Below are 15,530 nucleotides of genomic sequence, written 5' to 3'. Positions count from 1 at the left end.
TTGGACATGCCTGAACTAAACCATCTCCAAGCTTGTGTAGGTGATGAGCCTGCTCCACAGGCCCCTTCATGTGGCTGTCCCGCATCCACACACCCCATGAAACACCCCATTTTTGGGGATACAGCAATGATACTACCAATGGTAGGTCCAAAGCTGTGGAGCTTTCTGCGGGAGTGGTCCATAGCAGACATGTCCACTGACCAGCAGCTCTTGAGGATTAGGATTGCTCTGTAACCTATTTTGCATTATTGAAGTTCATGAGCCATGGCTTCATTTCCTAAGCCCTGCTGCCATACTCTAGAAATATCACTAATCTTTACTGCCCTTCTACAGTAAGCAAAAGGAGCAGGAACAGGAAGTGGTCCTCCTTTTTCTTCTGATTTTATTCATACGCGAGTGCCTGAGCAGATTCAAATTATTCATTTATCAATTTATGTTAATTGCTTGTGAGAAGATGCCCTGCTGGTCTTTAGAGTTCCCTCAGACACTTTGTAATGATAATTAGACATGCTGCTGTATGGATTAACAGTGCCATAGTCCAGTGACGTCTACAGACAATGGAACCAGTTAATCCATCTGTGCTTAAAATTACATCCCAACTGGAGATGGAAAAAAACATAAGAGGGAGGGAGGATTAAAAGAATGAGTCTCAGCTTGAAAACTCTCCTTTTATCAGTTTCTCAATTGTAGATCTGCTGTCGCTTTGCCTGTGGTAAGCTATTGGCAGTCAATTAGGTGAAATAAACGGGGAGGGTGACCTTCATTTCCTTTTAATAGCTATTCCTCCCTGCAATGGGGAGTGTCAGTGGATTTTCAGCTTAAATTTTATTCAAGCTGCTTTATTACACTTGACAGATTAGCTTTGCATAAACATACCCCCCTTTTGAACCGAATCCTTGTTTCTCCCCCCCTCCCATCCAATCAACTACTTAAAAAAATAATTAAGTCTCTATTTGTCTGATGTCTTAACAGCCCTTGCTTGTCTAATAAATTCTTAATTTGAAAGTTCAGCTCAAAAGTTCATCTACCTAGTGTCTCAGTCTCTGTGTTTGTGTGTGTGTGTACATTGATTTAACAAACACCTCTGGTTAATGGGCATATTTTAAATAGTGGTTTCAAGTATACTTTATGAGCTTCGTAGCAGACACAGAACAGTGCAAATACATGTCTTTCTTCTACATCATCATCATCATAGAAACCTTTTGACATTGGACCATGAAGCTTTTGTGGCATGTCTGGCTGGGTTTTTCGTTTTGCTACAAAGTGCCTGTCTACCTTGAGAAGGGTGTACAGCTCTGACCCAAGCTCATTCTTTTGCAAACTCCATTCAATTGACTACAAGTCGCACACTGCACTGAGTCTCTGCTTTGCAGCTCCAGCATAACATTTCTTGACAGTGGGTTTTTAAAGGACTCAGACTACCATTCTTTAGCTTAATATGCTAACATAGTTTTAATCTAGGAACATTTGCTCTTTTTCTGAGTCCTCCAGCAGCTGTAATTTTGCTGGATGTGCAGTGCAATTCTGTGCATGTTTATTTGGAAATAAGCTCTGCTGATTTCTGTGTCGCTTACTCCCTAGTAAGTGTGTATAGGATTGCAGCCTTGAGGTATTAACATGTCACTGCCAGCAGAAATAAACTTCAGTTCTTAGTGAGTATTCATAAATACTACATTCATCCCTATCTAGCACAGTCAAACTCCCACATTCCACCCTTTTCCCCAATCTCAGCTTCTTGCATAGCTGATCTGACAATTCTATTATAGCCTGAAGAACAGTTGTGTGTGTGTGCGTGTGTGTATGTATGCGCGCGCGCACACACACTGGAAACCTCACTATTTTTCCCCCTTTACATTTCCACCAAGTTGGTCCAAGAAGAGATCATCTCTCCCTTTGCCACATTTGTATACATCAATAATTATCCTATGCTGCACAATAAGTTTCATGCTCTGACATATGCTTGATTTGTTTGAAAGGGATTGTGTGCACTCTGGAAAATTGGAGCAGCATAAAATTGGGATGACAATTCAGTGGACCTTTGCTCCTCTTCATTGAACATGCACTGTGTCAGCCTGTCTCCCCAGAGGGGAGGATCCATCAGGAGCCTGTCTGTTCCTACAAGCAGCAGCTGCACTGAAAGTAAACGTGGCCCAGTTTGATAGCAGCTGTCAGTATTGTTCAGAGACCCAACTTAGTGTAAAAAACAATAGCGGTGGGGGAGGCAGGGGCGCATGCTCTTAAACTGCAGTGTCTTTCAAGCTAATAAAAGAAATAGTAATTTAACGGTTTAGACATCTATTGTGAGCGTGAAAGATCATGAAAGACTTCTTTTTAAAATGCAAATAAGGCTGGTGCATTCTCCAACATTTAGGAGCACAATCAAGTAGCCAGTGGCTTAACGGTGTTAAAGAGGTTTCTGTTCCGTGAAAGTAGAAGCAGCAGAGGGGAAGGAGAAGAAGGAGCTTGGGTGGAAAGTTACCTATATTCCTAATAGGTGTTCTGTAAAGAGTTTACTGTGCACAGAGTCTGCAAACTTTATGCTTCTTGACTTAAGAAATAGGCTGCGCTCCTTCACAGGAGATAATGGTGCCAAATCATTGCACATTAATGGAGAAGCAAGAAGTAAGGGGGGGGGGGGTTAGTGGGAAACAAACTTTTGAAATGAAAAAGCAGGCCGGGTCAGAGAGGCAGGCACATATAATGTGTGTTGTGGGGAGGAGAGATACTAGGGGGAAGGAACAAAAGGAGCCCTCTACAAAAGAGAACCTGTAAACCAGACATCTGTCTCTGCGTATTGGTCCTGTCCGAATAGTACAATGTAATAGTTCTCTTCAGGCATTTATTTTCAAACTCCCTCCAATTGAAGAAAGTGCAGTGGCCACTCCCCCCACCCCCAGCCAAGGCACAGTCAGCATTAGCCTGAAGGGAGATGCCTTACTCATGTGTAGGGTTTTAAAAATAGAGATGGGAACCATTATGGCATCCTTATTTTCAGTATTTAAGCCTGGTGTAGTTTTGTTTCATTTGAGGGTTTTTTTTGCTTTGTAGTGAAGACAATCTAGATTATGGCATGAAGGGCTTAAATGGATTATCTTGGTATAATTTGAAGGGATTGGAAGAAGATAGTTAAGCAACAGGCTGGAAAATTAAAAGTTGTGCACGCCAGGAAATCTGAATGACACTGGTAGCAAATAAAATCACTTTACAAGATTGGTTCAGATTGGGGAAAAAATGTGTTTAAAAATACTGCCACCTTGATGAATTATAGAAACATACCTTAGAGTGCAGCATGCAACACTCGCAAGAAACAGGCAGCCTATGAGAGTGTTTTTAGTTTAGCTTGTTCAGAAAGAATTTAATACTTGCGAGGTGTTGGGTTTCCTCCCTCCTCCTCCTCCTCCTCTCTGAGGTGTGCTGCTAATGGTTCTGTGAAATCTATCTCTTGGACTGACAGCACTTGTGAGACAGATTGAGTTGTCAGCCTCCGAAGGGCTTTCCATCATTGCATGAGGTGATTGACTAAAGGATTAGCAAGATGCTGGATTATTTTTCCTCTGCTTGGCTGTGGTTGCCAGCTATCTCTGAGATTGTAGTGTGTGAAGCTTAAGGGGATGAGGTTAACCTCTTGAGGGTTTATTATGAGCATGTAGTTAATCTTCAGAAAGCCTATAAATAACCAGGATGCATGTTTTTGTTGTAAAATAGAAATGTGGGCGCAAAGAGATGTGAATTCAAAAGTGTAATTCTAGAACAGCTTAGCCTTGCATGATTTTTGGAATTGTCTGCGCTGTGTGTTGAGTGTTGAGTGCTGTATTAGGGTTTGGGTGGGGTTGGTTGAGGGTATGGGAAGATAACAAGCTTCTGTTAGGGGATAGATGGAACAAGAGGTTAAATCTTTAGTGTATATAGTGAGGCTTCCATTGGCTGAGACTCAGAGCAAAATATATGATGTCCTTTGGGGGAACTACATTTCTGAAGTATGCAAAAAACCTGAATTTTGTGTATTTTTTTGGGGGGGGAATACTCTGCTGTTACCCCTTATCCCCCTTTACATGTGGACCTATGTTTATCACATCACAGATAAAGCTGTACCTCATGATGGATGATGTGAGTGTGAGTTTTTTTAAAAGAAAAAGTTGTGAAGTACTTTACCAGGCAGATTTTTGGACTGGAGTACAGACACATGAGAAATTCATCCAGGCAACTAAAAAGCCTGCCACGCATTTTGCACCAGAGTTTCCATTCCACCCTCGTTCCCAAGTATTTCCTAATTTGTTTTCAAACATATGGTGCTGTGTTCCTATTCCCTGTTCCAGCCCTTTTTCCAAGAAATGAAAGTTTCAGATGCATTTGTTGTAAATTTTGTAAATCTGGTTTGCCAAACATACTTGACAACATATACAGTGAAGTGCTGGTTTCCTTCCTCGGTTTTTCTATCCTTTTCCCACAGAAGAGAACTTTTTTTTTGGGGGGGGGGAGATCCCCTGAAGACTTAAGCCCTGCCCGACTCTAAGAGTCATTCTGGTTCCAACGCAGTAAAAAGCAAACATTTAGTTATGAATGTTTAACTTAGTTACTGTTTCTTAATTCTAGCCAAATGAACTGGTATACTGAGACCCTTTAGGCTGTGTCTGTTGTCTGTCAATGGTGACAGCCACAGAGAGAGACCCATTAACCGTCTAGGTTACGTGATCGCTCTTTGGTTTTGCTGGTTGGAAGCCTGTCATGGCTAAAATTGCGTTTCACTTTAGTAGTTGTAGCTGGTGATCTCTGAAATGTAACCTTAAAGGTAACTTGACTAAATTACTGTTAAGCTTGAAAATTTAAAGGAAGGCATTATTCACACACACACTATCTTTGCTCCTTGCCTGGAATTGGGCTTTGTTTGGAAAAGCAAATCTGCACCCCACCTGTTGCTTTACCTGCAGCAATGACTCTAGAGGAGGGACCAGGAGACTGAAATGTGTGTGAGAATTTTGCAGTTCCGACCAGGGAGAAGAGTCAGCGGAAGAAGATTGGAAGAAATTTAAGGACTATCTACAGAAACATTATAAAATTAATGAATGTTAGAATGATGTCGGATAGAAATTAAGTGGTTTCTGGCTGTAATGTTTTAAGAGAATATGGAGAAAAAAGATTTAGAAACAGGTTAAAAAATCCCCCCCTCTTTTTTTATAAGGATTTGCTGAATCTATAATTTGAATTGGAATACAAAAAAAGGGAGGTATGAGGAGGTCAGGGAAATAAGTTAATGGAAAATAAGCAATGGAAACTTTGTGTGTTTTTAATTTTTTAATTTTTATTTTTTGTATTAATATTGCAAATTTTTAATAAATATCTTATAAAAAAAGAGAGAATTTTGCAGTTCCACTTCCTTGTCCATCCTACTCACCATGCCCTAACTCAAACCTGACAAGTCTGTAGTTGCATATAAACTAAGTGTGTGGCCCAATTTTATTTTATTTTTAAAATGTCACTTAATCACGTGAATCTTACTTGACTGACTTTTGGCTCTGTAAAAAAATGAATGATGGCTATGAAAAAGAAGTACATTTCGCCTTTTAGATTTATCCATGCTTCATCGCAGAGGCAGCCTCTCCTTTGTTTGAAAAAAAGAGGCATGTCTCGTAGAAAGATGCCATCTGCAACCAACATGTTTGTAGACCAACCAGTTAATCAAATTAGTTCCATTTAAACGTTTCAACCCCAGTGTAAAAGTGTATATCAGGCATGGCCAAACTTGGCCCTCCAGATGTTTTGGGACTACAATTCCCATTATTCCTGACCACTGGTCCTGTTCGCTAGGGAAGATGGGAGTTGTAGTCCCAAAACATCTGGAGGGCCAAGTTTGGCCATGCCTGGTGTACATAAGAGTAGCACTGCCAAAAATATATATATGAGGAAGTAATGCAGTCCTTAGCCATGGTTGCGCTTTGCTTCTTGAGAAGTGTGTACCTCATTTAAGACATCATTCCACTCCCCTTTTCATTACTGGCATCTTTCTATTTAATGGTGAACTTGCAGCATTGCAGTTGCTGTAGGCACAACGTTAAATTTGAAGACTAAATGGGAGAAGAGCACTGCCTATTAACATCCTTGATAATGAGGAAAAAATGGACCCAGGTTTTAAGATGGAATGCTGGAGGGGTGGGGAGCGGGGAGAAGGGAGACGGAGCTCATTGTTAGAGAACACGTTTTGCATTCAGAAGGTTTCTTGTTCAGCCTCTGGAATCTCCATTGGAAAAGGATCAAATGACAGGTGATGGAAAAGAGTTCGCAAAGCCTGAGACTCTGGAGAGCTGTTGCCAGCCAGAGTGGGCAATACTAAGCTAAATGAGCTAATCCAACTCCAGTAAAAGGCAGTTTCCTATGTTCTTACACATATTTTCTCTTAATGAAAAGAGAAATCTATTCTATGTTTTTTTTAAGACAGGCTAACGAACGTTGCCATTGGTGAGACATTAGTTCACTTACACGTAATGATAAACTACGGATTAGTGTGTGTGAGCGCAGGGGCAGGCTTGGTAATGGCTTTCTGAGCGAGGACAAAATTTGGTGCCCCCCCCCTAAATATTATTTTCACAATAATTCCTTATTTATTTATTATTTTGCATCCCCTTGGTTTGGTGCCCATATCAGCAGGCTTGCCATATTTCTAAAAGTCAAATTCAAAGGTTGTTGAGCTTTTTTTTAGGCAGTCAACCTAAAAGTCCTGGACATTTTGCTACTGGCGCTATTTTGAGCTGGGCAAAGGCTCTTGCTTCTGCATGCGGTTATGGTTTGTCACAAACCCTGGCCAGTTTCAATTGCAGCCAGCTATAAATTATGGGTTATGAAATGGGCTTGTTAAAACATGTATGCGAGTATATCTAGTGTTTAGCATGCTGTGCCTTGTTAGAATGCATTTAGGATTCTCATTGAGAAATATTGTTGTAAATATCCTTTTTACAGCAGTTGTAATATGAAATGCTTCTCCTTACAATAACCCTTGCCTAGCTTTTTAATGATGGGGACACTGTAGCTGAGCTCATGACTTGTCCATAGCCACCTATTGAGTCTTTGATTGCTCAGTGTTTTTATAAACCGAGCTCTCTTAAGTCCTAAATTTCATTAGCTGTCCAAATGCCCCAGCTTCAAATTTTAAATGATAAATAAAATGGAAAATTAGGCCTGTTCATCTGAAATTCTTGATCTAAGGTACATAGAAGAAGGGGGGGGGGGTGTTCTTCTATATTCTCCAGGTTCAAGTTCCTCTTAAACTTGATACTGTACTCCTGTTTAGACTTATGACTGTTGCAACCATTTTGCTTTTTAAATCAAATTGTAACTACTAACCTGAAATGAAGGGGGTGGGTGGAAATTGGTATGTTGGTGCCACAGGATGTGTCCAATACAGGACCTGGTAGTGCTCTCAGCTTTGGGGAATTTCTGTTTGCATTAGAGAACTTACAAACATAAGTAATTTTATCACATTTTTGAAATGAGAGGATTTGGATCGGCCTTCAAGTAGACTAAGCTGCAAGGTTTAGAATATTTCCAAGTAAATCTCAGATGTAACGTACTGAGGATAACAGTAATCAAAGTGAACTTTTCATTCAGACCAACCATCTGTCCTGTCAAGTATTTAATGCAGGAGTTAGTTTCTAAGTGTGGGAGGGAGGAAGAGGAGCAATAGGGAACATCTATAAATGTTGGGTGCCGAAATGCATTTGGAAGGTAACACTTCCAGCTGATCTGTTTTGCACAGGAAATACTCCTAGTGGAAGCTGCGGTGGAGCCTTATTTTAGACCAGACCTTCCAAGTCACCACTTTTAAAAAAGCAATCACGCAACACAAGTAGTAGTGGAAATTAGTTTTTTGGGTTGAGTAGGAGGAATGTGTGCAAACTGTATAGTTTCGCCTGCACTAATTTTGTTAATACGGGGGTGGATTTGGAGAGGTGCCAGATGTCTTCAAGAGTCTAGACTGCACAAATCTCCTGTTAGTCAGGCTGTAGATTAAATTACAGGGCTCAGTTCTGTAATACAAAGGAGGATCGATATCTGAGGAAATATTCTAGCAGTTGTGAAACCTGGTATGGGGCGATTATTTGGAGTAGTGTGGGCTTTGAAAACTGGAAGTAGCAATGAGTTCAGTTGGCTAACCAGTTCTCCTTTTCTTTCATCCCCAACCTACGTGCCGCTGCTTCTGCCTGGAAATACCCCACAAATAACAGCAACAGCAGTTGCAGGCTCAACACCTCTCACACGGCCATGGACCCCCAGTGCCTCTAACCCCTCACCCATCAGGACTTCAGCCTCCTGGGATTCCTCCGCTTGGGAGCAGCGCTGGCCTCCTTGCCCTCTCCAGTGCTCTAGGTGGGCAGTCTCACTTGGCAATAAAAGATGACAAGAAACACCATGACGCAGACCACCACAGAGGTGAGAGGCATGGAAAGCCTGATTAGGACATTGCCAGGCGCATCTTTGCACCTTGCTGCAAATGGCAGGCGTCTCTAAAGAAATTGCGCTTATGTTGAGCGAAAGCCGAGAGCAAACTGGTTGCCAAACGTTTAAGAATGGCACTTTGCATTTATACCACTGAAGCAAAATTCAGCTTGAAGTTTTCAGTCTTTGAAGCTGGGAGATCGCTAAGGATCCCTTGCTTTTATGAAGTGCAGGACATTTTGACATCCTGACAGATGCTTAGTTGTAACCTCAGTGGTCCGCACAATATTGTGGAAAATTGTTAAAACAGAATAAATGGGTAATTTTATCTTTTTTGATTAAAGAAAGTGATCTGGGGAGGGTGGGCAAATGACGGAGTCAAATTTTGAGGTGAATGTGTTGAAATGAAAGTTTTAGAGCATTAAAACTGTTTTGTAGGTTTGTTTAGGACACCTTTAAATATTGGGCAAAATTGCACTTGAATAATTTTTGAAAAAGAAAAAAGTAATTTATTCTGTCATGGAAAGAACTAGGCTTTGTGTATGGTTAAACTGTAAATCATGTTTACAAAATGTAATTTTCAGGAAATCACTGTATTAGGAATGTGCAATGACTTATATAAATAAAAGCCATTTTAAAACTGTTCGCGGCTTGTGTTCTAATTTTCCCCCCTTTTTTATTTCTGTTCTTGCCTCTGTGTCTGAACGGGCATGTCTGTGCATTTCTTGATTACTACGGGAACAGACAGAGATGCGGGCACAGTAAGTACCAATATTCCTGCTAACATTAACATTTTTCAGTTACTACAGTAGTTGATAGCCAGATATTCACATTTTCTTCCCTGTAGGGCTTACTTGCTACTTCTCTCCTAGTTTAGATAATGGGCATAGTGTCTGTGGTATGAATACTGCAGTGCTTTGTTGGAATAATAAAAATAAAAATAAAATTTCTATTGAACAGCTTTTGTAGCTGCTCTGATAATATCCCTACAAACTAATCTGGTTTTGGATAGCAACTGCTCAAGCCTACATTAATTGTATTACATATGTGTGTACTTGTGAAAACAGGTGAGATTAAAAACTTGCACATTAGCCATACCAGGGATTTGTAGTTTTTCTAACTTTGTCTTCATATACATATGTGTTAAGTATCTGATTAGCATATCAGATGTTTCATATCTAATCTGCCGTTCCTTTTGTGATTAGTATATCAGGCATTTCCCATCTAATCTGTCTTGTACTTGGAATGTATTGCTAGTGTCACTCTTAGGCTTTTCAAAAAAGTGTTCTATTGATTTTAAAAACCACTTCCTCACCCTCACATGGTTCATCAGAGAACTTTTTTGTTGGTATCAGGGGCCACCATGATTCTTTGGCCATGTATACACCTAATTTAGACAATATGTCTGTCGTGTATCATATCTGTACTACAATCAGTGACATTAGATAGCATTTTTAAAAATAAAATTTTATTTGATTTTGGGATATCCCTTGAAACTGGATTTTCCAGGGTTTTCACACATTCAAAACTGTTTTGTAAGATGTGAAAGGAATGTCTTTCTCATCCCCTCTCATATTTTTCCAGTTTATTCCACACTAGAGTTCAGGAACTTCAAAAGTGCATTAGAGTATTAGAAGTACAAATTCTGTTGGGGTTGCTTATGACTTTCCTCTGGACACTTGGAAGTCTTGAGAAGTCATTTGGGATATCTGCCAAAGTTGTGAGGTCATCTTTAGTTTGTTACATTCCCCAAGAAATATAACTTGGGTTGCTTTAACCTTCCCATGTGTGTCATTGAGCCATCTAAAGATTCATGCAATTTGCTTCAAAGCTTTGGGCAAAGGTGGAAGAGTAGATATGCTGCCCAAAATAGTAGGGCTGGATCAAGAGTGCAAGAGACTGTGTACAAGAGGCGAGGGAGCATTGTCACATGGTCAGAATGCATCCCAGAAGCACGTCCATCCCTGTGAAGTTGTAGAGGGTACTGTGTTTCATTTGCAGTTGAAATAAACTGCTGCTTGTTTTTGGTTAGAGAAGGTTGCAAACGTGAGCCGTGTTCGCAACCCGCAGTGGCACTTCTGTGCATGCACGGGTTGCGATTCGGCACGCATGCACAAAGCGCAATTTAGCGCTTCTGCGCATGCACGACTGTTGAAACCTGGAAGTAACCTGTTCCGGTACTTCCAGGTTTCGGCAGTCCGTAACCCGAAAAAACACAACCTGAAGCATCTGTAACCCAAGGTATGACTGTACATTCTTATTTTACTTATCACTCTCAGTGTACGTTGCACTGTCCTCTAGTCTACTTGTATGTTTCAGCTGCTCAGACACAACACTGATGTAAGAACTCTTCTCCAACTTCCACTCCCCAGCTATGAGATGCTTACCTTCATTTGTGGGCAGTGCATGTCATAGAGCAGGGGTCGGCAAACTAAGGCCCGATGTCTCCACCGCCCAGGCCAGCAGCATGGACTCTGTGCCCCGCCGATACAGAGGATGACGCCATTGCTGCCAAAGACGAGGCGGCGGTGGCGTGAGTGGTGGCAGGGGCGGGGTTGGGGTTCATTTGGGAGAGGGTGGGTCTGGCCACCCACAAGGTCTGAGGGACAGTGGACCAGACCCCTCCTGAAAAAGTTTACTGACCCCTGTCATGGAGGTTTAGGATCTAATTTCAGTCCTTTACTTTTTCTTCTTCCACTTACACTAGCTTCTTCAAAGCTTAATACCTCTTCACTGTATATTAAAGGGGTCACTTTTGAATCTTTCATAAGTGTGTCCTATGAAACATAGCCTGGATTCTGAGTCCCACCAGCAGGCAGGGTGAATGATTGGTCCAGTTTCTCTATTCCCCCTGCTGTTTCTTTCCCCCAAAAAGCTATTCCAAAGGACTGTTCTTTCCCAGAACAGTCTGGGAAAGAAGTCAGTGAAATATTTGCTAGCACCATTAGCAACTGCTGAACTAAGCTCTAGTGGAAGAGCTTGCAGTGTCCTATATAAGTTGGTTACTTAGAAGTTCTATGCTTCTACGAGTGTTTGTGCAGGCAGAAAAAACTAAATCTTGGATTTAGTTTCTTCTCTTCTACAGAACTCTAGCACAGGGTGTAGCACAGTTCCTCCACCCACACGTGGAAGGACACTTTGAATTCAACCAAATATAGCAAATACATTGCCATTTTAAAAAGTATATTGGAATGGGAATCAGATTGCTTCAGCAGTAAATAAGGGTTATGCTCACAAGTGTGAGCAAAAAACAAATAAACTCTGCTTAATTGGAGAATGTAAAGCAAATGTACTCTGTATTCTCTAATAATACCTCAAGTATTACCTTGGTGTTCATCTCTGCATGACAGACATTTTATTCCACGGTAAGTACGCTGCTTTTAATCTTCCTGCCATCACACTTTTGGAGCTGTTCCTGAAAAAGAGAGGAGGTGGGTTTTCCTGATTTAGTTGCAAGTATATATTATAGTGGCCAGTAAGAGCCATTGCAGGACCTGGACTGTCAAACTGCTGGAGTAGTTTTTCCTATCTGGCTAGGAACTACATTTCTGGGTGCATTGAAGGGAATCCTTCAATCCTACAACAGTACCAGCTACTGTACATCATACCAAGACATAATTTAGCACAATGAGAATGAGCTGCAGTGAACCCTGGGCTCTCACAGCCTCTCACTTCCCCTGGAGCAGCTGCAATGAGGAGTTGGAAACTTTCACCTAAACAGCCTCAGCCCAGTATACCTGAAGGAGCGTCTCCAACTCCATCGTTCTGCCTGACACTGAGGTCCATCTCCAAGGGCCTTCTGGTGATTCCCTCACTGCGAGATGTGAGGTTACAGGGAACAAGACAGAGGGCCTTCTTGGTAGTGGCGCCCGCCCTGTGGAATGCCCTCCCATCAGATGTCAAGGAAATAAACAACTATCTGACTTTTAGAAGACACCTGAAGGCAGCCCTGTTTAGGGAAGTTTTTCATGTTTGGTGTTTTATCATGTTTTTGATATTCTGTTGGGAGCCACCCAGAGTAGCTGGGGAAACTCAGCCAGATGGGCAGGCTACAGATATTCATTCATTCATTCATTCATTCATTCATTCATTCATTCATTCAGTTTTCTATTAACCACAGTTTAGCTTTGCATCCAAATCTGAAACCATGGTTGCCATTAACCACAATTTGTTTCAGCAAACCACTTTGGAGACTCATCTTTTAAAGTTGGTTTGGGCAACATATCATTGGTTTGGGCAAACAAATCATTGGTTTGGGCAACAGAAAAATAAATGATTAAAAATGGTTGTGTCTAAACTCCTTGCAGCTGCATTGGAAGAAAAGATCGGAGGGAGAAGCATGTGAACCTGAGACTTTCTGCAGCTCATTTCTGTTTTGCTGACTTTGGTTTAGTGTGGCATCTGAATATGGCCCTACAAGCCATGAACTCTGCCAAAGATGAAATATGGAACCTTCTTAATTGCTTCCCTTAACAGTTTCAGATTCCATGCAAGCTTGGCTCCCAATCTGTTCAGGATAATATGCTCCAGTTGTACCAGCATCAAATGATGACTGACACCCTTCCCTTCATCATCAACTACTGCCCCTCATTAGTTTGATAATTTGGGGGCTGGGGGTTTACAGTACCAACATTCCTGTCCTTTATTATCTGCTTCTGAAGCCCAACAGACATGCCTGCCTATAAAGGAAATAAGATTTCCCTCTTCCATGTGCTTGCCATTTCAGCTGTGGCCCTACAATTGTGGGTTGCAATTGCATGCAATGTCAGACAAACGCCAAACTTTGCATGTCTGAAACAGGCCTTAAGGTCCAACTGCCTTCAGCCACAAGGTCGCTCTGAGTTGCAGAACTCCCCAATTTTATTTCCTGATTTTGATAATTGCAAAAATCTGTTGGATATATGTTGGTCTTTTGGCTTTTCATAATAGTTTTTAATACATTTTGAGATGTTTTATGATATTTTGTGGTTTTAAATTTTTTTTATGTTTAAATGGCTTGTAAACCACTTTGGCAAGAATTTTTTGCTTTAAAAGCAGCATACAAACTCATTAAATAAATGTGGACTTTAGCCTAGAGTAGGCTTCCTCAACCTTGGCCCTCCAGATGTTTTGAGACTGCAGTTCCCATCATCCCTGACCACTGGTCCTGCTAGCTAGGGATCATGGGAGTTGTAGGCCAAAAACATCTGGAGGGATGAGGTTGAGGAAGTCTAGCCTAGAGGGTTCATTTTATGCTGGGGCCCCAGAGGTGAAAGTGGGATTCTACTATTTCCCTCCATCCTTGTAAGAGTATACTTTCTAGCATGGCCTTCTCCAGCCTTTAGTCTACAGAGGTTTGGACTTTACATCATCTCTGACCATTAGCTATGCTGAAGGGGGATGTAGTCCAGTAAAAGTGGGGTGGGGGCGGGGAGAGAGAAGAGAGATGGATGGGGAAGGCTGCTCTAAATGATATATCATTCTCCTGGCCTAAACCTGCACCCCTTCCATTGGCTGAGGCAGCACTAGACTTTTGACTCCTCTACAGAGAGTTGCCATATGGCTTCTTTTTCCAGGACACGTCCTCTTTCTCATGGGTAGAGTCGTCATAGTGATCCATAGTTGAAAGCAGAAGTTGGCAAATGTGTCCTCTTTTTCGCTCTTCAAAATATGGCAGCCCTAGCAGGCCTGACTATTTCCTCTTTCCACTTCAAAACAGGGTTGACTACAATAGCACCTGATCCTACATCAAGTCTACTTTATGCCAAGAATCTGCTGGTGCTGCCACAAGCTGTCTTTGAACACGCACTCAAAAATGAGTGGCAGGAGCCAATTACGTCTCTTAATGTAAACAGAATCTCTCTTAAGCTTCAACCCCTTCTCTAATGAGAGAGAAGACTTGTTTTCTTCTCCCAGGGAAGATACTGTGGTTGTGGCTTTGTCTAATGCTGCAGCCTGCCTTACGGCTGCAGATAATAAATACCACATTGACTGCAAGTTAGAAAACACATTGAAGAGAGATGTTGATGCCTCAGCTACAGCCCTTAAGGCTTCAGGCGTAAACTCCTACTCTGCCAGGACTGGGTGAGCTTAGAGATCAAATTCAGGGGGATAAAAAGATTAACCCTATTCGTAATCTCTCTTATGGCTGCCTATATGGCAGACTCTCAGCCTGTGTCATGTCAAGCGATGTACTAGCCAAGGCTGCTTTGGCTCAGATGTTGGAACATTAGACGCCCTCATCCAGTGCCCACCTGTTTAGGGCCTCCTTGATAAGCTGCTAATGGAACTAGCAGAAAAGAGTGTCTCTTCTCAGGAACTCCTAAACCCTCAATCCCAGCGGCAGCACATCCTTTTTTAAAACCAAAATATCTTACAATGACTATGTCCAAAGGCAGACACAATCGGGCAATAAACAACCCTACTTTAGCAACTACTCTTAATTGCCAGCCCGACACTAAAAAGAGACCAACTTGTCTTCCGCCCTCTCCAGGATCCATTGTGAAGAAGGCTGTCAAACCTCCCTCTGGAATGAAACCTAAAGATGGTTGTATGTTAGGCACTATCTCTAATACCAAAACTGTGCCACTGAGCTATGGGCTTACTGCAAATGTCCCCTTTCTAAGGAAGGTGATTGCAAGTATTCTTAGATCAGTACACTGATGATGTCCATCTGAACTGGGAGGGGTTGTGCAAGCCCTGGACCACTGTTTGGACTTGGTGATGGGCTGGATGAGGGCCAACAAACTGACCGAATCCTCAAATCCAGATAACTGGTGAGTTGCCTGCTTTGGATGGGGTCACATTCCCCCTGGGAGTGTAGTCTGGAAGTGATCCTGGATGGTTCACTCTTGGTCACTAGAGGCCTAATATTCAGTTCTCTGTGCGTGCAACACAGTAGCACTCCCCTCCCCAGCACAATTGCTGTGCTTAAAACTGTTAAGGCAAAGAACTTGCAAGTAAGCTGAAGAATGACTTGCTGAAGCAACAGTGTCCACCTTTATTAACACCCATTCATCTGTCATTCATAAATAGTCAAATACTAGCAGCTATTGAAAGGCTGTAACTCTTACAGATACATTCATGGGGCAAGTCTGAGCTCCTCTTTGAGAAAAGAGAGGAGC

At 41.8% G+C, this 15,530-nt stretch overlaps 1 protein-coding gene across 2 annotated transcripts in view; it reads left to right on the top strand.

The window, feature by feature from the left end:
- The window catches only part of LOC114606788 (transducin-like enhancer protein 1), a 74,870-nt gene that overhangs the window by 25,851 nt on the left and 33,489 nt on the right, over window positions 1–15,530 (top strand). For both annotated transcript variants that reach the window (XM_028749348.2, XM_028749347.2), the window contains exons 7-8: window positions 8,217–8,421; window positions 9,172–9,188. In XM_028749348.2, the coding sequence (XP_028605181.2) occupies window positions 8,217–8,421; window positions 9,172–9,188 (222 nt within the window). The remainder of the gene's footprint in view (window positions 1–8,216; window positions 8,422–9,171; window positions 9,189–15,530) is intronic.

The sequence above is a fragment of the Podarcis muralis genome, chromosome 11 (assembly GCF_964188315.1).
Source record: "Podarcis muralis chromosome 11, rPodMur119.hap1.1, whole genome shotgun sequence".
NCBI classification, from domain to species: Eukaryota; Metazoa; Chordata; class Lepidosauria; order Squamata; family Lacertidae; genus Podarcis; species Podarcis muralis.
Note: the sequence above shows the minus strand (reverse complement) of the source record. Positions and strands in the feature narration are given on the sequence as shown.